The 26,038-nt window shown below is 37.7% G+C and overlaps 1 protein-coding gene across 4 annotated transcripts in view; it reads left to right on the top strand.

Moving 5' to 3' along the window:
- Positions 1 to 26,038, top strand: part of VPS41 (VPS41 subunit of HOPS complex) — a 208,104-nt gene that overhangs the window by 153,050 nt on the left and 29,016 nt on the right. For all 4 annotated transcript variants that reach the window (XM_055115865.1, XM_003812224.5, XM_034963959.2 and 1 more), the window contains 9 exons: positions 5,757 to 5,854; positions 8,294 to 8,423; positions 9,900 to 10,015; positions 11,284 to 11,340; positions 14,941 to 15,002; positions 16,887 to 16,968; positions 19,001 to 19,093; positions 24,054 to 24,181; positions 25,540 to 25,684. In XM_055115865.1, the coding sequence (XP_054971840.1) occupies positions 5,757 to 5,854; positions 8,294 to 8,423; positions 9,900 to 10,015; positions 11,284 to 11,340; positions 14,941 to 15,002; positions 16,887 to 16,968; positions 19,001 to 19,093; positions 24,054 to 24,181; positions 25,540 to 25,684 (911 nt within the window). The remainder of the gene's footprint in view (positions 1 to 5,756; positions 5,855 to 8,293; positions 8,424 to 9,899; positions 10,016 to 11,283; positions 11,341 to 14,940; positions 15,003 to 16,886; positions 16,969 to 19,000; positions 19,094 to 24,053; positions 24,182 to 25,539; positions 25,685 to 26,038) is intronic.

Genomic DNA, 26,038 nt, shown 5'->3' with positions numbered 1-26,038 from the left:
CCTCCCATAAAAGCAGAACAACTAGGTCACAAAACCAAAAACCCAGACAACATTTACAACAAAACTTAGTGACAAAGGTAGTCCTAAGAGCCCCAAGACACAAATTAATGGGAAAATAAAACACTGATCGCCGCAGGGTGATATCAGCATCTGTGTGAGAGAAAGCAGAGGGGAGCAAGTGGTCATCTAGCAGACTTGAGGCCAGGGGAACTCCAAGATAGCCGGTTGGCATTCACTGGAAAGGCCAACAGGCTGCTCTGAGAACTGGGCCCAGGACCTGCAGTTAGGTGTGAGAGGCTGGGCAGCCCAGCTACCCCTGGCAACTCACACTGTGGAGCAGCCAGGCCTCCTCTCTCCACTGAGGAGACACTGCTGGGAGCAGAAGAAAGCCTGAATGAGACAGGGACAACAGAAACAAAAGAAACAGGTCCAGATAACACCAGGGAGGAGCTGAGCCAGGAAATCTCAGAAAGCAAGCTGCCATATTTTTCATATCAAATGGAAACAGCAGAAGAGGGAGCTCTAAGAGTTCAATAATGGTCATTTCACCTAAAAAGCAAACAACGTTAAATCCATAATAAGTTTTAAGAAAAAGTGAGTAAGAAGCAGACATACCAGAAAGACACACCTACGCAATAGATTACAACTGTAATTTCCAGTTTCAGAGGAGCTATAAGACATCTTTAAAAAGTGATGTAAGAAATCAGAATTTGAAAATCTCAAATTAGGTGACAGGCTTCAGGAAGAATTAATAAATAAAAGCTCATTTCAGAATTGAAGACTGAACCTGAAGGAAGACAAGAACAAATAGATGCAAAGATAATGTTGGTAAGAGGAATAGAAGGGGAGCAGGAGGAAAATTGTAAAAATCACAAAGCAATAAGAACAAAAAGATTAAGGTTAAGTGATAAATACTGAAGACAGGCAAAGATAATTCAGTCTACCAATAAAGAGTCCCTGAGGAAAAAATAAAACTAGAGAATGGGACAAATACTATAGACAATGTCAAGAAAAATTTCATGAAAATGCAGAGAAACAGAAGTTGAAATTATAAATTAAAATAGCACACTGTGTATCTGAAAATAGTGACCCATAATGAGCAACACCAAGATACGTTCTAATGAAATTACTGGACTTTAAAGACAAAGCGAAAAACTTGGGCATCTAGACCTGCACTGTCAAACGTGGTAACCATTAGCCACTGTAGCTGTTAAGTCTTTGTGGTATGGCTAGTGTGGATTGATTTGTGCTACATACAGAATTCCAAAGACAGTCTAGAAATAAAAGGTAAAATATCTCATTAATCACTTTTTATATTATTACATGTTGAAATAATATTTTAGGTATGTTATGTATTATTAAAATTTCACCTCTTTTTTTGAACTCTTTATCGTGGTGTAGTCCATTCTTGCATTCCTATAAAGAAATTCCTGAGACTGGATAATTTATAAAGAAAAGAGGTTTAATTCTCACGGTCCTGCAGGCTATACAGTAAGCATGATGCTGGCATCTGCTTGGCTTCTGGGGAGGCCTCAGGAAACTTAAATCATGGTGGAAGACGAAGTGGGAGAAGGCACCTCACATGGCCAGGGCAGGAGCAAGAGGCAGGGGTAGATGCCACACACTTCTAAACCACCAGATCTTGTGAGAACTCACTGTCGTGAGGACAGTACCAAGAGGATTGTGCTAAAACAGTCATGAGAAATGACCATTCATGAGAAATCCGTTCCCATGATCTAATCATTTCCCACCAGGCCCCTCCTCCAACACTGGGGATTACAGTTCAACATGAGATTTGGGCAGGGCCACACATCCAAGCTATAGCACGTGGCTACTGGGAAATTTTAAATTACATATGTCATTTGTGTTTTGGCCCACATTATATTTCCATGGGGCAGCTAATCAAGGGGCCTCTAGCCTCCCTTTTGGATGAGGACCGTGTACAGAATCGTATTCATCTCGTCCTCATTCTGGATCTAGAAGACCTTGCTGAATAGAATTTTCCTGTGAATATAGTCCTTTTGAACCTCTCTTTCTTACTCTGCTAGAATCTCTGTCTTTTTTCTTGACTTATTTCTAGCATGTCTAGGAATGCTTTATCCTCCTGAATAAAGCAGAATGCAGAAGTCCTTCCACCTCCATCAGGAGGAGGAAGGCTATGCCTCAGCTGTAATGCCCACCATAGTATAAGGCCATCATCTAGGTGAACATAGCACACTCCCTGCAGGGCCCGCGAGCTGAGCCTCAGCTGGCTTTCTAGATGACCTTGATCTGAAGTAAAGCCACTGTCTTTTGTGGCTACCTTTAGGAACTCTGCCTGCATTTTTCACTCCAAAAAAAAAAACAAAAACCAAAAAAAAAAAAACACCCTGTCCAGCTTTTGCTCCCTGTTTTCATGTATTTCCTCTCTAGCAGAATTTATGTTTATTTTCTTTGTGATTTATCTTTTCCAGATAATCAGGTTGAAAATGAGCTTCTGTAGTATTAGAACTGACAGCCACCTGTATTCAAACTGAGTCTCCTTTAGGAGAACAAAATATTTTATTTAAATTAATAGAGTCATTTTTATGTGGAATAGAATAGAATTTTAGTGAAAGTAAATAAACTGAAACTTCCATTCGTCCACTGAAAATTTGAAATATAAAGTCTGTAATTACTTGAATATATTTTACAAAGTCAGTCCGTAAGCTTTTATATATTTTATGTGCATTTTTTACAAGAATATATATTGTCATTCAACATTTCTTTCTCTAAATCTATATGAAGAATATTCCTTATACCTTCATGTTCATTTTGACACCACTGTCTGCAGCCAGCCCTTCTGGGACTCAGCATTGATATAAAAGATAAACAGAATCTTGTTAAATCTAAAAGCAATTATGTTTCGCTGCATTAGTAAAGACTAATGGAAAAACAATACACCACCATTTATTCTAAAATGTCTTACTTTGTGGCAGAATGGCTGCAGACATTTCCCTAAATCAGCAACTCACATTAGAAGTGAGTTCTTTTTTGCATGATATCATTACCAGTGGGTATTAATGGAGACGAATTGCTGAGTGGGAGAGTACTCGAAACCAGATAAATGGCCATTATTTTGGAATTCTTAATTTGAGAATCATGCTGAGTATTACTATAATTGCAATTTTGTTTTCTATAAGAGATTTTTGTTGGTATAAGGGAATTACTTTAACAAAAAGAAAGACATAATTTAGTTTCAGTTTTATCCAAATGTTGATTACTTGCTTACCTGTGCGTCTGGAAGTCTTGACAATATTATTTTCATGTACCACATCTTTTCTTTATGAATAACATTTTTGTCAGCTTGTGATTTAGCCACTGCATATAGTCCGTGTCCAAATTATTAATTCTCAATTAGCAAAATTTGGCAAGGTTTAGTACTTAACAAGTAAGCGTTTATTACAACATCTGGAATTGAGAAGTGAAATAGATATGTGCACCTGCAATTTTTCTTTGTTTTGTTTTAGAACACATTGGAGTTTCTATCATGTTCTTAATTAGAGAACAGGAAATTTTCTGTCTTACTCATACAAGCTATTGTGGACTGGGGAGTTGGCATGTAGAGGAGGAAAGATTTGGGTAGGATTATTTCGTAGTTTCTCTGTTCTGTATCTTGGAGCTCATTCTCAAAAACCAAGGCCTTTGATGTATATTTGGTTACCTTTAGGAGAAACGCTGACAGTGTCTGTCAGTGAGACTAGGCAGCCTGTTTGGCATCCCAAGTGGGGAGAATACCTCCTTCTCCCACCCCTTCTTTTGTGATTAGGAGACGTTTTCCCTTAGGTGTCTGTGGCAGACAAGCACAGCAAAGCCTGTGATTTCTGTGAGAATCTCTGATTCTCTGCTCTTCACCCAAGTTGCTGGTAAGGGAACTGTATGTGTAGCATTTCAAAAATGGAATGTGATTTAGTAAAACAGAATGCAAGTCCATTTCTACCAATCAGAGATTAGTAACCTCAGGAGTGATGACAACCAAAACCTCTTGTTAATATGTCTTCTAAAATGTGAAACTGCCATCTCTTTCATCACTGGGTCCTTTGTGGCCCCATACTGTTTAATATCATCTGTACATTCCGGCTCTCCCCTGCTCCCTGCTTCACCGCCCACGTGCATGCACAGCACTGTGAGCTTCTCTAGAACCTTCCGCAGCCTGGTTACGCTAGAAACACTGTCTCTGCACATGTGGTGGAGGTTGAGGTGGTTCTCCATATAAGCTCTTTTGTGAACATTTATCACAATTACCACTTTACCAAAACTATTCTTAAGTATCTGGATAAACACATTTGGTTCAAGCCCACAGAGATTAAGGAAAAAATGTGTTCCTGGCAGAACTGGGACCAGAGCACTTGCCCTTGGACTTCCATTGTATGGTACTTTAATTGAGGACAAAGCAGATGAAATATTATCTTTTTTTAAGTTTATGTTGCTAACTATTACATCTTTTTGGTCATCCACAATTTTATTTTGGTGCGAAAATTAAATTGTGATAACAGCTGCGTAAGGAGGATCATTAAAAGTCAGCAAAGACAAGGAACACTAAGTAATCTGCAAGGGAAAGAAAGAGGGGGACAAAGGAAAATTCAGTATTTCATCTGTATTATGAATTTTATTTCTACTGTCATTGCTTTCTCTTATAGTTGGGAAATGTTAAAATGACTTGTTCAAGTTCAATTTAGTGGAAGTTATAACCCAAATTTCCTTACTCAGCATTCAGTATTGGTTCCAGTATGATACATTGAGGTCCCCTCATTGGGAAAAGAGTGTGGAAGTTAACTAAATCTGCAGCTAATACCACAGAACCGTGGAGATTATCTGAATGAAGAAACTTAGAAAATGTGGTGGGTCAGAACAAGAGTTTACTCCCAAATGAATCTGTGAAGTGTAGAGTGTGATTTCTGGAAGGATCTCTGTAATACCACTACTGTATCAGTTAGCTTCTGCTCTGAAACAAGCCACTCCCAATCTCAGTCTCTTAAAACAATGATCTTTTATATTTTATAGCAGCTAATAATTAGAATCATATAATAATAATATGTGTACTTCTGAGCTTTCTGTCAGATCTTTGGGGTCCAGTGCAATTAAAGTCACATACTTCTTAAGTGATGCAATATGTCTTCTCGATTTTAAATGGATTTTTTTTTAAAGGAAAGAGAAATTTATTATTTTTCTCTAGCCTTTATTTCACTTAAGAAATACTGATGTTTCATCATAAAGTAATCTGTATTTATGCATCTTTTTTTAACTTCAAGTTCTTTAAATAATATCCCTCTTCTCCAAAATAGTGTTTCATAATTACAGATAACATTCTTTGTGACCTTTGTACTACTATAATGCCCCAATTGAGAAAAACGAACTCAGGAATTTAAAAAATTATTGCTGTTACTAATAATGGTTTACATTTCTTTTTATGGGTTTCAAAGCATCTTCATGTAGTCTATGTCATTTTAAACTACCTAAGCACAGTGTCACCCTTGATCATTCATGCTGCTATTATTGTTGGATTCATTTTTGTTTGTGATGGGAATTTGCAAGTCTACTTTCCCACATATTCGTTTCCAGGATTGATCATTGTGAAGCACTTGCAGTGCTGAGTTATGAAAGTATGTTCAATGGTGTCCCCTTTATGTTAGCTTTTAAAAAGGGGTCCACTAGCATTCACAGTCATTGTGTCCCTCCAGATGTGTGCTGCTGTTTGCCCCTGTTAATGATGACTCCTGTATCCCTTTTGTTTGCAGTGTCTCAGTTTGAAACTGAATTCTACATCAGTGGACTTGCACCTCTCTGTGATCAGCTTGTTGTACTTTCGTATGTAAAGGAGATTTCAGAAAAAACGGTAATTATTTTCTCCCCAGATACAAAGGCATGTGGGGGTTCACTTTTAGCATTACACCCAGATCAGGTTGTTCATCAGTAGCATACGCTATAATCTGAGCAGAACTTTCTGACCTATAAAATAAGGTTGGCAGAGATTACCCTTTAGACCTGACATATTTACTTTCCGGAAACTCTACTCATTGCCTGCCTTTGTTCCTATTGCTGAGCCAAAAAAGAGTCTTTTTTTTCGACCTCTCTTGGTATATTAGTCAAAAGGAATGAAGGATTCCTCTTGCTGAAAGGGGAAGAAACTAAGCTGACACTGTGCATTAGCAGAAATGACAGCAATGAAGTTGATCGGCAGCAACAACAGGGGTCCCTGTGGTCAGAGGGAATTACAGAAAGGGCATTTCATTATTTTCTTTGGTCCAGACATATTTGTTTACTTCCTAGTGGGCTGGTGATTCTAAGTAGCTTGATTATGGCTTTGAAATGGATTGTTGTGAAATCTCAGTTATCAGTGCAAATAATGGTACATCAAAATCTGTGGCTAATAAAAAGCAGCAGATGATCTAAATTTTGTTGTGTGTGTCTTTGGAAGAAGCTTATATATTGCCCAGTGGATGGGTATCCACACCCAGTCTCCCTTTGAAGCTGAGGACGGCCCCATTCCCAGCTTGTCTTTATTATGAGAGTCCAGGGGTCCTGCCAGCACAAGAATAGGGGTGGCTTCAAGGCATAAACAAGGAAAGCATACTGTAAAGGATTTTCTTTTGGATCTTTATATAGAAGAAATTGTAATTGATTCTCTAGTCCTTTACAGTAAGTAGGCAAGTGGGCTATCCTTGTTTGTATCCTTTTTTTTTTTTTTTAAATGGCAAGAAATAAAATGGGGGAGAAAAACCCTGGGAGCCCTGGTTTTGAAGTGGTAGCTGCTCTTGAGCGTTTCTTTGAGCAAGCACTTGCATTAGGAAGCCATCACTATAGTAACCTGAAGCTCTGGGTGCCCATGTTGCTAGGCAATGAAATGCTATAGACTTAAGTGAACACTCAGACCTACTAAAATCAATAGGGTTGGCTTCTAGCCCTATTGCAGGACATCAGTTTGCTATTATTTTATTTATTTTTTGAAAATAAAGAAAAGCAGTGGCTCCTGGGGGAGTAAATAGAATGCTTTTTGAGGAGGAATGCAGGAAAGATTGAGAATGTGATTGGAAGAAATAAAGAAGCAGTAAAACGAAAAAGGAGAAGCCTAATAAACAACTGAGCAAAGAAAGAAAGGAAACCTTTGTTAATAAAAGAGTATTTGAAGGGAATAAATGCCAAAGATAGGCCAACCTCATAGAGCACGTAGAAAATGGACTTTTTCCAGAAGAAGAAGCGAGGGTTTTGGAGATGACTGGAACATGTTTGTGCCAGTGTATGTAGATACTCATTTTATAGAACATTAAAGTACACCTTAAATCCTTAAACACAGAATAAACTCATAAAATTAAGGCAAAAGGAACAAAGAGGTAAGCTCCCTTCCCCCTTTATTTTTTCATACTGAAAAGGTGGTTTAGTGACATTGAATACAATTTGTTTTATATCATTCAGTATTATCCCCCAAATAGCCCCCAGATATCCACGTGATACCTTTCACGTACATGCATGTTTTCACATAGTTGCAGGGATAGTCACATGCTACTCTGCATTGCCCTGTTTCCATGGGCATTATTCCATTTTCCCTGCGTAAGTCTGTGTACTCTCCACCATCATTGTGTTTAGTGGTTGTGTACTATTCCATCTGCTTGGTACACTTTAATTTATTAAGGTGTTCTCCTAGTATTTTACTTTTCTTTCATTCATTGATAAAGCACATGTGTGTTAGAAATTGTGCTGGGCACTGGAGATCCAAGATCAACAAAACCAGATTTCTGCTCTTAGGGAGTTCACAGGCAAGGGCTGTTTGGCCAGGGAATGAAAGTATAAAATGAGATTCACATTGCTGATGCTTTTCTTATACATATAAAAGAGCCTTTTCTATGGTCTAGTGAAGCGATTTTCTTTTTATTTTGTTCAAAATATTTTTTTATTTTGCTATTCTGATTTTGATATTTTTATTGTTACAGTGGTCAATTTTTAAATATATTTCAGTTTTCTCCATTTTTTTTCAGTTGTTTCAAAGTTTAGCAATTTGTAATTTCTCCACAGATCTGATAGATTTTTCTTCACTAGTTGATCTTTTATAGTTGCTATTTTATTTTTGGAATGTTTTCTGATTGTAAGTTTCCTGAGGCCTTTCCCACCATGCAGAACTGTGAGTCAGTTAAACCTCTTTCCTTTATAAATTACCCAGTCTTGGGTATTTCTTCATAGGAGTGTGAGAAGAAACTAATATGTATGGCTAACTAGAATTAATTTGTATGATATATAGAAATGTAATTTAAATTAATGTTTCTCTCTTTTCCCCCACTAGGAAAGAGAATACTGTGCCAGGCCTAGACTGGACATCATCCAGCCACTTTCTGAGACTTGTGAAGAGATCTCTTCTGATGCTTTGACAGTCAGAGGCTTTCAGGAGAATGAATGTAGAGATTATCATTTAGGTAAGAGATGTGAAAGATCTGGCTGATATGCTTTTTTTATGTTTTTTTTTCCCCCTTCCTACTTGCAATAAATGGAATTTAAATTAAGGTGCTGAAAGAATCTTAAGAGAATACCTGGGTAGACCGTGTATGCTGAAAACAAGGACATTTGGATGCAGAGATGTTGCAAAACTTGCATAAGCTCCTATAGTAAAAGGGAAGGCTAGAGTTCAGACCAGGACCCGGGGGAGGATTGGGCTCCTTGTTTTTTGTTCTTGTATTTTTTCTATTGTCCTAACTATTTAATGTGACACATAATTTAATGTCAAGCTGCATGGCTCCGTGGTTGTCATATCACTCCCATTTTATGTGTCAGGAAAGTTCACTCTGGGGTGGCAGAGAAGTTGTCTTTCTTGTTTGTAACTGAGTGCTCAGAGCCTGAAAGACTTCTGGCACATTCTAGGTGTTCAGTGAATATTTGTTGAGTGGACAGAGAAATACACTTAGTCACTGCTCATAAATACAGGGAGAACCATTAATATTTAGTCATACCAGAGACATCTGTGTTTGGCTGTTATCATACCCTTGTAAAATATATTAATGAAAATAGAACAGTTCAGCTTTGTAGGAATGCTGTACTACTTTAAACACAATTGACGTTTGTTGAGAATATTTTCAGTTCTCATTGTGGCCAAAGGAAATGAAGAAATATTCTATATATGTTTAAACTTTCTTATATGAAGACCCTAATCCATTGAAAAACGTAAGAGTATATTCTAGACTTGGCAAAAAGCAACTGTGATTCACAACTGAAAGTGTCCAATCTAGGTATTTGGCTCAGAGCAAACTCTCCTGCACACTTAGAAACCCTTCAGAACAGGTTTTATAATTGAATTCTGCAGGAAACCCTCAGATTGGCATTGTGCACAACATGCTGAAATGATAGATTATGTCCCTAGGGCTTGGGCATCTGTCATTTATGCCTTAGGTGGCCTTGACCTTGATGAGGAGGAAACATTTATCGCTGACCATGGGGTGTAATTGTTCTGTAAAAGTAGAACAATGCTGTAAATGGCCATAAATAAAATTTATATACAGTAGATGAATTCTAATATGCAATAGACATAGAGAATTTTTAACACTTTTTCAGCTGAAGTCAGAGTGTTCATGTATTAAACGTAGAATTTTAAACTCACCTTATTTTTTTTTCAAGTTTTTTAGTATGTCATTCCCTCCCTTTCTGTCCTTCTCCTTCCCTCTCTTGCTTTTTTGTCAAGTATTTTTACACTTAAATATTTTTAAAAGCACTGAAATACGCTTCTGTCATTCTTTACCCTGTCTCCCACACTTACCTTCCAGCAGAGCCAAACACACAACAAAGATAGACACATTTTCTGTTCGCTCTTGGGTTGGGTAACCTAACCAGGTCCTCTGAAACCGTTGCCAAGTTTTCTGCTGTTCAGTCACCAAGTCGTTCCTCTCTTTTCTCACCTACAGAATACTCTGAAGGGGAATCACTTTTTTACATCGTGAGTCCGAGAGATGTCGTAGTGGCCAAGGAACGAGACCAAGATGATCACATTGACTGGCTCCTTGAAAAGAAGAAATATGAAGTACCCTTGATTTTACTTCTTTGAAACTATTGACTCATCTACAGCATAGAGAGGATAAAATGTTTTTGTAATAAATCTTTTATGTAGTCAAAGTAGAGTTTCCCAAGCCAAAAATATGTAGGAAGTTAATAACTTTCTAGTACCCCCTTCAGAAATTAGGGAACCAAAAGATTGCAATGGATTGACTGGCTTTCCTGTTAAGTGGGGGAGGAGTTGGGAGTGGAGGGAGGAGGTGAGTTAGATCTAGACTGTTGGAAGTTTCATTTTTTTGATTTTGTTCAAAGAAATTAGAGATAGTATTTCAGAAGTGTCTATTTAGATTTAATGAAATCGTTTATTTTATACTTATCACATTTGTACTCACTTAGGATGGTTTGAACTATCAGTTTGGATAGAATGATGTTGTCCACTTCATTGAGGTTTGGCTTAGATTAATTTGAATAGATAATGCCCAATATCGCTTAAAAAAAAAGAAAAAAACCATTTTTCAACTTTAATAGCTACAAAGTTACGTTCTGTAGATGGGCTTATATACTAATTTAAAACAACATCCACAACAAATAGTCTACGTATTTGTTGTACTAAGTTTGTCACCATCTGAAAGGATTTGGAAAAAAACTTTTTTTTTCATTTATAAACTATTTAAAGTCCAGGTATCAATACCTAGTTCATAACCCAGTAATTACCATGTTACTTTAAATCCAGTAGTTTCTCAAAGAAATAATTGTATGTTTTAAATATTTATGTTAAAGTAGTATTTGTAAACTTTCCAAAATAAAAACAAAATCAGAGATTTTTCAAAGACTTAATTTTAGATATACATAAACATGCGTATAGTTCACTTTTTTATTGAAACATAAGGGAAAATGCTCCTTTATCAATATGTCATAAAGATTTAGAAGACAGCTGCCTTTTTTTGTATGGAGACTAGGAGACTTTGTTGTATTTTGATTTGTGTCTGAAATGTGATTCCATTGTCCTAATGAGGAAATGAATTCAAATGGAAGTGGGAGAAGTCTTCATTTTGGTTGACTGCCTTTGAGTTTGAATTCAGTGAGGTTCATTCAACCATAGCATTAACAATTCCAATGCTTCAAGCAAAAGCCATGGGAAAATGGAGCTTTATTCGTGTAGTGCAGAATGCTAAACCATAATAACTATAGTGTTTATAACCTCAATATCTTTCTCTCCCACCTTCTCCCATTTTCCCTCCCTCCTTTTCTGCTTTTTTTTTTTTTTTTTAAATCATCCTTATGTTTGGAATAAAGGAAGCATTGATGGCAGCTGAAATTAGCCAAAAAAATATTAAAAGACATAAGATTCTGGTAAGTGTGCAATTTGTTATTTGAAACATAATTTTATCTTTCAATAAGTTATAGTGAGACTGAAAATAATTTGAAAAGAACAGGTTTTTCCTGTCTTTTGAGAATTTATTTTAAACTAATTCCCTAACCTATGAGATCAAAATATTTCATCAAATCAGTTTCTGCTTGTAAACAAGAGACTTGAACACCTGCTAGGAGGCAGTTTTAGGTAATTTGGAAACTGTATCTGTGGAAAACACTTTAAATACAGAGCTTTCTAGTTATGTGTATGAAAGTTTCCCTAAATCGTAGGTAAAAATCACATTATCACAAAATTTATCAAAAAAAGAGAGGTTTCCTAAAACTGCATTGCTTTGGTGTTTCCATAATAACAGACTCAATTGATTTTGTTATGGAAACTAATCTAGAGCATCAAATACATTTTTATTACATTTTGGACTCAGGAAAAATAGAATGACTGAAAGCCCCTTTCTTTGCTAACTGTGACAGTGAATGTGCAGATGGAGAGCAGAGGAACTCATATCCTGCACATGTGAAGGGTCCTTGGAGACCATCTAGCCTAGTTCCCTTTTTTACAGGTGAAAACTGGAAGCTCAGTCTTTTATGCCTATTTGGGTTTCAGTACAAATTCTTTCTGCCTACATTTTCCCTACCGTAAATTTCTCTGTAAAACTCCACATGAAAGCCTGAATTGTCAAAGAGTGCAGAAGCAAAATAATTTAGGAATAACAGGAGAATAGAAAACCAGAGCATCTTTAAAAAAAAAAAAATCCAGCCAAAATTGTGGAGAATAAGCAAGGATTCTCTAGAAATGGAAGAGAATGCATTCCGGCCCTTAGAGTAGTTAACATATGTGAAGATGCAGAGAGGTGCCACAGCTTGGCCTGCTTGGTTATGTGGGCAGTTGAAGGCTTTTTTTTTTTTTTTTTTTTTGAGACGGAGTTTCGCTCTCGTTGCCCAGGCTGGAGTGCAATGGCACAATCTTGGTTCACCGCAACCTCTGCCTCCTGGGTTCAAGCGATTCTCCTGCCTCAGCCTCCCGAGTAGCTGGGACTACAGGCATGCACCACCACACCTGGCTAATTTTGTATTTTTAGTAGAGACGGGGTTTCTCCATGTTGGTCAGGCTGGTCTTGAACTCCCGACCTCAGGTGATCTGCTCGCCTCGGCCTCCCAAAGTGCTGCTATTATAGACATGAGCCACTGCACAAAGCAGTTGAGGGGTTTACTACACAGCTAGCAAAGGCCAGATCCTGAAGTGCCGTTCGTAATTAAGAGCTTGGTTCTCTCTTGGAACATCTAGAAGTCAATTTAAGCTTTCACACATCAGATTTCCCTGTTAGAAAGATTCTCTGATGGAGATGGGGCCAGAGGAGGGCCAGCTGAGATGGAGATCAATCAGGAGGCTTCCTAATCCAGGTGGAAAGTCATGAGACTTACACAGAATCAGTAGGATTGGAGAGGTGAAGATAGGTGGAAGATACAGTAAACTTTTAATCTTTGGGATGTGGTAACTGACTCTGTGTGGATGAAAGAATAAGAGTAAAAATCTAGGCTGACTCCCAGGCTTTGGGCTTGGGCCTCTGGTTTGGTGCTGCCATTTACTGATTGATAGAGATACCCTGTGGAAGGAGGAGCAGGATTGGGAGAAATGATGAATCCTATTTTAAGCACATTAGTTTTAGGAATCTGTGGGACATCGTACTGGAGCCCAGGAAAGAAATTTGGACTGAAAAGTTGAGTCTCAGTTTCTGCACAGGACACATTAGGGTCCTATTAGCACTACTGACTGTAACCTGTTTATACTCTTAGTTTGCTTTATGTAATTATGCTTGCTTCTTAAGCATATTCATATTTAAATGTAGTTATATTTTCATACATTTTAGAGTGAGTGTCATGAACAGAGGACCATGAATGGAACCATCAGGAATGCTGTCATTCAAGGGATGATGCATACATAGTAGATTTGGAACAGCCAGAGCAAGGTCATTTCATGGGAGCTGAGAGAGAGAATTCCAGGGTAAAGAGAATTAAATGCTTGAGTAGTGGAGGTAAGCAGGTCAGAAGGGTAAGACGAGGTCAGCTGGTCAGTTGTACACTGGATTTGGTGATATGAAAGTAGTGAATTTTCTGTATGTGTATTATTTATTCTGAACATGTTGTAGGGAGTGAAAAGTGAACAGGAGATTATAAAGTACGGTTCTGAGTATAGACGATCAGGTTAGCTGTGAAGGGGAAGAGAGTGAAGGCTGTAGCTGAGGCTGTAGCTGGGGCTATGGCATCCTGGGATGATGGTAGTTTTTGGGTATTTTGTGTAAGAGAGGCACTTAAACATGCTTATGCTGAGGGAAAAGAGGTAAAATAGAGTTGACATAAAAGGGTGATATAAAAGGAAGAGGAGGAGTGCAGGATAAGCTCCACAGTGGAGAAGCATGGACGTGAGGAGAAAGGTTGGAAGGATTGACTCTGAAAAGGAGACATTCTTTCTCTGAACCTTGATGGAAAGAACCTGTGTAGAAATGTTACGTGTGATCTGTTTCCAGAAAAATAAGGAAGTTAGACACTCTTTCTTCACTTCTGTTCCTATAGACTTGAAATATGATTTCTCACATAGTAGTTATTAAAGTAAAAATTTAATATACTAAAAATGATGGGTATTTTGCTTCACTCTTGAAATGGGCATGTCCTGTACATTAGTCCTATACATTAGTTATGAATAGATTTTTTTTCTCTTAGCATGATGTAATTTCATACCAAACATGCAGAGAAGAAATGGGCTCCTGCCATTTTTTTTTTGCCATCCAAGAAGGTATTTCTTATGCACCTTTTTGTACATAAAGTAGAAATTAACACCCAACTTTTCTTATATATATCAAGCTTAAGCTTCTGGTGAAAATACTTTTAGGTGCAAATAGTATATGAGAAGATGAGTCATGGGGAGATCAAGCAAGAGTTGTCCTCCCATGCCTCTGGTGATGTTGGCCACCCCAAATCCTTTCAGAACCCAGGTAGAATAAGCGAATAAACATGAATACTCTGAAGCCAGTCACTTCCCTGCTTTCAGCCCAATTTCTTCTGTAAACTGATGAGTTTGAATCACAGGTTTTTCTGAGCTCATATCAACTTTAATATTCCCTATTTCCTTTAGTGTGATAGTCATTATTTCATTTTTCTTATAACTTCTCTTCAGACTTGGGGTAGAAGAAGTAGGTACCTTGCATTCTACAGATGAAGGCACAGGAAACAATTTTATATACATTAACAGCGTGGAATTGTTCGATCATGTTTCTAATATCGAATACCTCCTTTATGAAAAAATGTCTTAAAGGGGGCAGATTAGGAGCCTTTAAAATACTAACATTATTTACTTTTTTTAATGACCTGACCTGTGAATTCTAAAATGTATGAAAATATAAATACATTTAAATATGAATATGCTTAAGAAGCAAGTGTAATTACATAAAGCAAGCTAAGAGTATAAACAGGTTATAGTCAGTAGAGCTAATAGGACCCTAATGTTATGCCCTGTGCAGAAACCGAGACTCAACTTTTCAGTTGTTTCAGTTAAATTTTGACATTTCTTCATTTGGCTTTCTCTAGGATATTGGCTTGGCATATATAAATCACCTGGTGGAGAGAGGAGACTATGACATAGCAGCACGGTAATGATGACATTTTCACAATTATTTGTTAATATAAATAGAATTGAGCATTGCTAACAGTAAAAATAAGCCATTCTTTGCAGTTGACATTTTATTTTTGTACATCTTTCTAACGAGGGTAATTTTTGAATATTATTTTTAAATTATAATTTTTGAATATTAATGATTCCAAGCACAGAATCAGTTTAATGTTTATTATTTTCCCAACTATTTCATTTTTACCGAAGGAGAATTGTTTTTCTCATTATTAATGAGAAAGGTATCAAGAACCATGAAGGATCTCAGACTTTACCTATTTACAGTCTAACAAGTTAGCCTGTCATTTCCCTGGTTGCTGGCAGAAGACAAGAGACTCCCAGGTCAGAGCTAAAGGACTCTCTGAGCAATAGTACCAGCCAAGGTACTGCTACAACAATAGTAGTCAACTAGAGTGTCAACATTTGCCCCGATCCCCAAACCTCAATTCCCACAATGCAACAGAGGGTGGGCATGGAGATCCTGCCCATGCAGTGGGTTGTGATACGGAAGAGGACCCCTGAGCTTAGGGTATCTAAATCTTTTCTAGTGACCAAGAACCCCATGTATTAGTTCATTCTCACACTGCTAATAAAGATGTACTCGATACTGGATAATTTATAAAGGAAAGAGGTTTAGTTGACTCACAGTTCAGCATGGCTGAGGAGGCCTCAGAAAACTTACAGTCATGGCAGTAGGGGAAGCAAACGTGTCGTTCTTCACAAGGCAGGCAGGAAGGAGAACAAGAGCCCAATGAAGGGGGAAGCTCCTCATAATACCATCAGAGCTCGTGAGAACTAACTCACTATCATGAAAACAGGTTGAGGGAAACCATCCCCATGATTCAATTATCTCCACCTGGTCACTCCCATGATGTGGGGATTAATGTTAACTACAATTCAAGATGAGATTTGGGTGGGGACACAGCCAAACCCTATCACCTTGTCTGCCTTTTGTCCGCCTTTTGTCCTAAAGGCGTCATTTTACCTTTATTGTACTGGGCAGTAAGAAACCTTCCCTTTCCTCAGGAGGGAGACACTATTTGTGTCGTCTCATTTCTAGAGCTGTTTGCTTTATAAGCATCCTTGGAAGATAGTCCAGAAGAAAGTGCCTCTGCTTATGATTCAAAGAGAATTTTCCCAACCTAAGGATGGCAGTTAAATAGAAGTGACTAGACCCCAGGATCCTGGGTTGCAGAGGTCTGTGGTGGGCAGAACACATAAATGTTATGTAGTGGTGTGCAAGTCTGTGTGAGGGGTTCCCACTGGAACTGGGCAGTGCCCGCTGCATGACTGCATGGCAGTCCTGGAAGAGTGCCCTCAAACCTGCTTCTCGTCTCCTGAGGTTATTTAAGAAAATGTGTTTCTTTGATGTGTAAAGTAAGGTTTCATTCATACATAAGCAGTCCTCCAGGTTATATAGTAGGATAGGATTCTAGTTTTCTGAAGTCTGATTTTGTAGTGCATAATTTAAAGCCATTTAGAAAGGATCTGGCACTTTGGGGTATGACGAGTTTTCTTCAAGGCAAGAAAGGTCTCCCGAAACCAGCAGTGCTCCTCTGGGTAAATGGGAAACTTAGAACAGGCAGATAGTTGGGAAAGCCCCTAGTTGTAGTCTTCTGAAGTGATTCATCTTTATTTATAATCATTTTATATTAACTTTTATAAGTTGTGTTAATTTATGTATGCAACCAAATGAGTAACAGTAATATCTTTATGTTCGTTGGTACTTGAGATAGAAATTCATCAAAACTCTGAGAAGAGAGATTTCTCTAAACCTCTGGGGAAAATGTCTACTTATTCTGTCTCTGTTTGTTTTTTGTTTTTTTAATTTATACTTTCCTTCTGCCTGGGATGTTTTTACTGCCAGCAAATGCCAGAAAATTCTTGGGAAAAATGCAGCACTCTGGGAATATGAAGTTTATAAATTTAAAGAAATTGGACAGCTTAAGGTAAGCAAAGCCTTATTTTTAACTCTCAGTTTCTGCAAGTAGTATATTAATATTGCAGTGGAAACAAAGATAATAGTACTCAGCTCTTTTTTAGGACGTGATTATTATCTCAGATGGAAAGAAAAATCAAACTTTTAGAGACAGTTTCAAAATATAAGCCTCGTGTAAAAAAAAATATATAAGATTATATATTTATTACATATACAATGTGTTCACTTATCTCTTTCCAATTCTCTCTGTGTTTAGATGAAGTTTTCATGCTCTTTTTAATGACTTTTGAAAATAGGTGTAATCTCATCCAGTAGGTTATAAAGCATGAGACTTTTTTTAGATTTACTGAATAATATTGTATTTTTCAAGTAATATTTTACCTGCTGAAAGCAGATGGAAAAAATTGACCACCTAGCTCTAATGAATAATTTTGATGTTTCTTTTTTTAAATCTTTCAACTTAGTGCACAACATCCTAATCAATCAATAAAGTATTCCTATATTTGTTTTAAACATTTAAAATTTTTTCAGTATTTGTGGACCTTTTGAATGCTCTCTTCGAGTTATAAATATGCTTTAAAAATTCCCAGTTACTCATCTTGTCAACCGTGTGACTCCTCCTGTCTGCCCTGTAAATGTTACACTTCTCATTGGGTTTATTGGATGGTTTCTGGAGAATTTTATCCAGTCGTGCCTCCCTGTTTACTTTAATGGCTTTGTAACTTGGACCTTTTTTTTTGAATATCATGTGATGGCCGTTTCTCCTTGTATATACTGCTGATGATGATAATTCAAGTTAATATAGATCCATTCCTTCCCAAATTCAGTCCTTTTCCATTGAGTCTGTGTTTGTGATACACAATATACCCATTCCCCAGAGTGTATTAGCTCAAAGCCACTGTTCTTGATTAGAACATGTTACACCCCTCCTCATTCTGTTTAATCTCCACTTCTTGTCATTTTTTTCATGTCAATACCAATCGGGGCTCTTCTCTTCCCCTGTGGTACCATTGCCTTAACTTTTGCCTGAGCCATAGTAAATGCCTTCTGATAGATCTGTGGGCAGCCCTAGCCCAGAGTTATCTGCATAAAAAATAAGTCTGGACTCTCACTTCCCTAATACCTGTTGCTTCCCTCCTGCCTATAGAATAAAATCAGAATTCCTCTCAAGACCCCACCTCCCCTTCCTCTCCAGCCTCACCTCCCTTCAGTGACACCATCTCGCATCTCTGGGCTCCTCTGACCTCCCTGCACACAGATGCATGTTCATGGCTCCACACCTTTGCTCATGCTATTCCCCCTGCCAGATGTCCTGCCCCTCTCTTATTTTTTCCTGAGAAACCCAGGGCTTTAGTAGGCATGGTTCTCCTCTGCTGCTGCAGCACTGTGCTGACCCCTCTGTTATAACACTTACCACACAATACAGTTATTATCTGTTTAATTGTCTGCATATCTTTCTTCTAGGACTTGTGAGCTCCTTGGGGATGGTGACCTTCTCTGTCTGTCCCCAGTAAAAAGTGTGGTGATTGGATTGTAGGGCATTATAGGGTCATTGAACAGTATTTGTAAATTTGACTTTTAACACAGTACTGAAAATATCTGAAGAACACAAGATGTGTTTTTCCTAATTTCAAAAGATGATTATGAGTTGGTGAAGGTTGGTAAACTCCAGTTGAAGGAAGGAAAGATGAATAGATTACCTGTACTCCTCGATTACTTAAGAAGTCGACTTTTTTCATCTCTGTGACTTTCTCCCTCCTATTATTTAGATTTCTATTAACTCATCAGGAAGAACAGAGAGATAAAGATTAACCTAGGCAATTTTTAAATTCATTCATACATGTATATACTTTTGAAAATATATTATAATTTATTGTTAGAAAGTAGTTTTCATTTAAATCCTGTTCAAAACATTTTTTTCAGAGTACTGTATTGCCTCACATTTTTAAAGTAAAAATATACTTTATGTTTTCTGCATAATTGGAATGCAGTTTTGTTTTTTCATTTTTTAATGGACTTTTTTTTTCCTTTTCCTTACCTAGGCTATTAGTCCTTATTTGCCAAGAGGTGATCCAGTTCTGAAACCACTCATCTATGAAATGATCTTACATGAATTTTTGGAGAGTGATTATGAGGTATGGTGTTCTGATGTGGTCATATTTACTTGTTCTCGATGGGAGGTGTTAGGAAATCTAGAAAGGAATACAATGGAGCAATGCCTGTAAAGGAAACAGATTTGTAGTTTGCATGTGGCAGGTGAAACTGAGCTAGAGAAACTCCAGTATAACTCATGTTTATGTAGACAGTGAAAACACTTAGTCCGTGTGCATTTTAAGGAATTCCTTAAAGTTACCTTCTTTCTAGAACTAAAGAAAAAGAGCTAAGTGCTATTTTGTAGATTTCATAAATACAATAGCAGCTGCTATTCCATCTTTGATATCATCCCAGAAGAAAGAGAATTATGAGCGTTCTGTGAAAATGATGGAGAAGAGTACAAACTTCCTTTACAAATGCTGAAGTATAATTTTCCTATTTTTAAAGTAATGTAATTTAAGCATTTAAAAAAATTTATTGTTTTTATGATTCTGTTACAGTTATTGCACATGATTGAACTCTTATTTTTTCATGAAACTTTTAAAAATCCTTTATCATCAAAGTTACCCTGTTGATTTCATATCTGGAACACTTCTTACTGAGATGGAAAGAAGCATGACTTAACCTTAGAGATTGTAGATGTTTTCTCCTGAATGTTTTAGGATGTCTGGTCAGTACTGTTAAGGAGGTTGTAAATAATTTGTTTTTATTTTCATAAGCTCTTATAAATAGTTCATGTTTTACCTTCCCTTATTCTCAGCTTAATTATTTAATTTTGAATTAAATTGTCACATAATCAGTCAAATAGGTGTGTTCCCTAACAACACTTTTGATCACATATTATGTGGAGAGACATTTTGTGTTGCTAAACAGAGCACTGAAGGTCAGATTACAAAAAACAAACTGTACTTCTCTGGAATATTGACTTGTCAATTTTTTTCTCCCTAAAAAGATATGAAGTAATATTGGAGGTAAAGATGCTTCATGACTTCTTTGTATGGGGTTTCTAGTCATATGCCTGTAGCTTTGCCTATTAATTTATGACCCAGCAGAGTTAAACAGTTAAGCTTTGTTTAATATTAACGACAAACATATAAGCATGTTAAAAATTGGATGATTTCTGTGGCATTTCATTTCATGAGTACTTTCTAGACTTTTACTTATTATGATAGGTACTGAGGTTTTCTATAACTTTGCTCATTCAATCATAACAGGTCCCTTGTTCCTGTGTCCTCTAATTAGTAATAATGGCCACAGATAGATTTTATAAATATTTCTTGGGTAGCACATTTATTCAAGGGTACACAAAGCCAGTTGAACAGAGAGAAACCTAACATGAAATATTATGGATGTTTATTTCAGTTTATGGTGGGGTCATCATGCTTTTATCATACAAGATGACTGGTTATTTTGTCTTTATTTTGTGTTCGAAGTTGGCAGTACCATGAGGCTGTTGCATGATAGGGAAAAGAAAAAATGAGGCCAAACTTTCTTCTTTCCCTGAGCATTATTATTAATGGTCTAGGGTCTACTGTGAGCTGCTGGTATTGGGGTAGAAATCTTTACAGACTATTTTATCTTATATAGTCTTAAGAAAACAGGGCCGTCACAGTGGCTCACATCTGTAATCCCAGCACTTTGAGAGGCCAAGGTGGAAGGATTGCTTGAGCCCAGGAGTTCAAAACCAGCCTGGGTAACATAGTGAGACCTGTCTATAAAAAAACTAAAAATTAGCTGAGTGCTGTGACATATGCCTGTACTCTCAGCTATTCAGGAGGCTGAGGTGGGAGGATCACTTGAGCCTAGAGGCTGAGGCTGCAGTGAGCTGTGATCATGCTACTGCACTCCAGCTTAGGTGACGGAGTGGGACCCTTTCTCACAAAAAGAAAGAAAGAGGCTGTGTGTGGTGGCTCACCCCTGTAATCCCAGCACTTTGGGAGGCTGTGGGAGACTGAGACGGGCGGATCACAAGGTCAGGAGATGGAGACCATCCTGGCCAACATGGTTAAACCCCGTCTCTACTAAAAAAAAAAAAATACAAAAATTAGCCAGGCATGGTGGCATGCAACTGTAGTCCCAGCTATTTGGGAGGCTGAAGCGAGAGACTTGCTTGAGCCTAGGAGGCGGAGGTTGCAGTGAGCCAAGATAGTGCCACTGAACTCCAGCCTGGGCGACAGAGCGAAACACCACCTGAAAAAAAAAAAAAAAAAAAAAAAGAGAGAGAGGAAGAGAGAGAGAGAGAAAAACAAAGAAAGAGGGAGAGAGAGAGAAAGAAAAGGAAGGGAGGGAGGGAAGAAAGGAAGGACAAGGAAGGAAAGACAAGGAAAGGGAAACAGGGAAGGAAGAAAAGAAAGAAACTTGATCTGAAATATTATTTTGGTTCTACAAACATTTTAATGTTCTGATTGAATCCATTCCCAAATTTCTGAAGTAAAATTTCAATCATATTAATATATAAGAAGTTTGTAATCTAAATGGAAAATATGTGGTCTTTTGTTCTGGTCTCTTGCCATCCTTCCAGGGGCTACTTTGGTAGAAATCGGGTGGAACTTTAATGAAAACTATATTACTGATTCTTTTGCACTTTTCTTACCAAATCCTGGTGCATTACAGAAGCAGCTTCTATCACATTGTTTTCATTTCTAAGTATTATTTAAACAAATTCACAGTAGTTCATTAAAGTATTAATGGAGTTATTTAATAGTAATAATGTACTATTTTTTATATAAACCAAAAAGTGACTGAGACAGATCTCAATCGACTTAAAGGTTTATTTTGCCAAGGTTAGGGACATACTTGGGGAAAAGAAACAGGGTCTGTGTCCTGTGCTTTTTCCAAAGAGATTGTTGAGGACTTCAAAATTTAAAGGGGAAAGAGCAAGCAGGAGGCAAAGGAGCAAATTTTAAAAATAAATAAATAAATAAGTAGGGGAAGAGTAAGCAATGAGGCACTTGGTCACATTCCAGTGATGCTCTGATTAGCTCAGGAAATCTACGTTTTACATGTAAAAAGAGAGAAGTGGGGAAAAAGTCAATTATGCATTTATCTCTTGCTCAGTAGATCTAGCTTTGACATGAGCTAAAGGAAGCATGTGAAATGACAGCTCTCTGTTTGGGAACAAAAGGAAGGCAATTTTTGCATGACTCAGTTCCCTTAACTTTCCCTTTGGCCTAGTGAATTGGAGGTCCTGAGAATTTATTTTCCTTTCACATTTAATAACGTGGATGTTTTTAATTCTCTTTACTGTCTTATGAACATGTTTTTGTTCTAAACATTGTCAAGGATCAGTAAGTAAACTGCTCTATCATACTTTGAGTTATAAAACATGAAGTCTAAAGTCGGGAATCAGGGAGTAGAGACTGAGCAAGATACTGGCCCAGAATCAGCTGTGGGACGGAACCAGGATCAAATCAGGGAACCACAAAATTTGAGATCTAGAGATAGCCAGGATAAGAGCCAGGGGATAAGACTTGAGCCAAAGTCTCAAATTCCAACATAAAACTGGCATTAGAAGCCAAAGTGGAAGGAGGACCAAGATGGTGACTTGTTAAAGATATAGAATGCTGGACAGTTTCACTGTGGGAGCAGCCCTGTCCCAAGCAGACTGCCACGGTCAGTTGTGCTGGCTATACAGTGCACAACTGCATAACCAGTTGCACCCAGCAGCCCAGGCCTAAGTGCATTAGAGGACTCTCGGTGGTGGGGAAAGTAGCTGACTTGGGTAATATCTGTAAGATGTTAAAGCTGTCATCCAAATGTTACAGTTAGTCCAGAATGGGGATGGAGCAAGTCCAACCTAAACTCTTGTCCATGCACTTTATAGAAGGAACAAGATAGCTTTCTTAGTTGTACATTTCGTAAAACTAAGGACAGAAGTAGATGGCACGACCTGCCTCCCAGGAATGCTAAATGGAGATTTATTGTACAATAATATTCCCTGCAACTCTTAACCACACCCAGACCCGTAGTCTGAAAATTGATGAAATATTTATTGAACAAACTTTTAACCATATAATTGTTTGGTCTGTTATGTGACTAAAAGTGAATACTTTTAGGGATGGTTTAAATTGTTTGGTTTGTTTTGAGAATTTAGGAGAAACCAAACTCAGTTTCTCATGCTATACTCTCACAACACAACACTTCTGTGACCAAATATCTGGGTTTTTCCGCTACACACCAAGAAAGCAATTAGTTCTGCAGTGGACACCAGCTGGGTGTCCTCTATTTCAGTTCATTCTGACACTGTCTACATGAAGATAGCATCAGATCCTGCAGGCTGAGGGCTCAGGCCCACAAGACTGCCCCCACTTCAGACATACCAATCACAAGTTATAGGCTGTCACCTGTACTTCCGACTGGTCAACTATAAACTGGAATTCCCACTACCACCTCCTTAGATTTGACTCATTTGCTAGAGCAGCTCATAGAACTCAGGGGAACACTTTACTTACATTTACTGGTTTATTATAAAGAATATTGCAAAGGATACAGATGAACAGCCAAATGGATTAGATGCAGAGGGCAAGGTATGTGGGAAGAGGCATGAAGCTTCCAGGCCCTCTTTGGGTGCACCACCCTCCAGGAACCTCCAGGTGTTCAGCTCTTGGGGAGCCCTCCAAAGCCACTCCTTTTGGGTTTTAATGAAAGCTTCATTACTTAGACATGATTGATTTAAACACTGGGCCATTGGTGATCGGTGTAACCTTCAGCCCCTCTCCCCTCCTTGGAGGTTGTGGGGCAGGGGTGGGGGTAGGGCTGAAAAGTTCCAACCCTTTAATCCTGTCTCAGTCTATCCTGTGCCCAACCCCATCCTTAAGTTACCTAGGGGCTGCTAGCCACCAGTCAGCTCATTAGCATACAAGAAGACACATCATTTTAGAGAGTCTAAGGATTTTGAGAGTTATATGCCAGGAAACAGAAGGAGGACCAAATGTATATTTCACAATATCACTATTATTCTGTTGAATGAGTGTTCTTTTTCTGTTTTTCACCTTTGGTTAGGGTTTTGCCACATTGATCCGAGAATGGCCTGGAGATCTGTATAATAATTCAGTCATAGTTCAAGCAGTTCGGGATCATTTGAAGAAAGATAGTCAGAACAAGACTTTACTTAAAACCCTGGCAGAATTGTGAGTATACTTAAGTGTTTCTTTTTCCATATCAGTCTGTGTTGAAAAGTTTTTCATACTTTAGATTTGGCAAACGCCAAGTGGAGAAGATGTATTTTATACCATTTTCCTACATTCCTTCTTAGTAAAAACCTTTCATAAACCTCAAATGAGTAGGCGATAAGGACATGTGTGAAACTGTACAATTGCAATGTAATCTGTTTCCCAGAGAAGAGAAACCCTAATGCACAGCGCTTGGGAGAGGCAGTGGTTAGGAAACAAAAGGGTGCCAAGTTTTAGATCACTCAAGCATAACAGTTTCCCAATGAGCAAGGCTCTGGATTCTGTTCTTCTAGGGTCTTCAAGTCAGTTAATTTAATCTCTCAAATGTCAATTCCTTATGGGATAATTTTAAACTTTAAAAGAGATGTCATAATAGAGGACTCCCTGACCCTGAGTCAGGGCTCAGAAAATGGCAGCTTGGTTAATATTTTTCATATTTCTTGGGCACATTCAGTGATGCAGGCTTTGTGCGAGACGCTTATGATACAGAGATAGATAAGATATGCTCTCAAGTACCTTCGATCTAGGGAAACAAGAAGTATACTGCAGGTCTAGCCAAGACGACCATCCCTGCATCCACCTCTCCTCAGTGCCCCCATCACCTCAGGCCACTCCTCTCCCTTGTTTTTTCTTCTTTTGCCCAAAACCAAAAAAGGTATACCAAAATGACCTAGAACTCTGGACGTGTTGGATTTTCCACAAGAGGAGGTTGTGTTTATGGCATTCTAAGTTGAAATGCTAATCATTTTCTCTTGGAAACGTTGTCCTGTTAGATGCCCCTTAGAGTCTGCAGCACTGTTCGTAATGGACCAACAGTACAGCTTCAGTTCAGTGAGCTCTCAAGAGCTGACTTAGGGACTTAATGTGAAAAACATTGTTTCAATGGAAAAACACATTTCAGTTAGACACAGCCCCCTTAAAATCAGCTTTTGGAATATTAGCCATTTGTCAGCTGAATACTGCTTGTAAGAATTGGAACGGATGTTTCTGTTACTAAAATGAGAACTTCATCCTGGATCCTAGTTTCTTTGCTGTATGGATGTTTGTAAAACTTTTGAGACTGAGACCCCCAATAAAGACCATTTTTATTACTTGAATATTGTGAATTTTCTTAAATTTTGGCAACATGAGAGGCAAAGTTCTGAGAAAGAAATACTTATTGGTCATGTATAGTTAAATCCCAAGGAATATTTTTTGAAATAAAGTTAACTTTTCTCTCTAAAGGAGTGTTTCCATTTTTAATATTGTGAACCATGATCTCTCTGTGTGTGTTTTAATTAGAACTGTTGATGAATGTAAAAAATTTGTATTACCAGGTACACCTATGACAAGAACTATGGCAACGCTCTGGAAATATACTTAACATTAAGACATAAAGACGTTTTTCAGTTGATCCACAAGCATAATCTTTTCAGTTCTATCAAGGATAAAATTGTTTTATTAATGGATTTTGATTCAGAGGTAATGTGCTTTTTATTTTAGTACTGTCAATTATTTTTACTATTCCAAATATTTAATACTTAGATACCTATCCAAATGCTGGATTGGTGAATGAATCACATAACTTGACTGTATGCCGACAATTTTTAGAACACTCTGACCCTCGCTAGATGTTGTTATTTTAGTTGTTTGGCATTCAGGAATCCTTTTCATAATGTAGTTATTCTGTGAAAGCAATTCAATTTGATAGAGAACTTTTAAAGTTGTGTGTGTGTGCATATAAAGTAATTTCTTGCTAAAACAATTCATATAATTTATAGAAACAAACCACATATATACTTTGACTCATTTATCCCTCCTAACCTGTTTTCCAGA

Source organism: Pan paniscus, chromosome 6, assembly GCF_029289425.2.
Source record: "Pan paniscus chromosome 6, NHGRI_mPanPan1-v2.0_pri, whole genome shotgun sequence".
Taxonomy (NCBI): Eukaryota; Metazoa; Chordata; class Mammalia; order Primates; family Hominidae; genus Pan; species Pan paniscus.
Note: the sequence above shows the minus strand (reverse complement) of the source record. Positions and strands in the feature narration are given on the sequence as shown.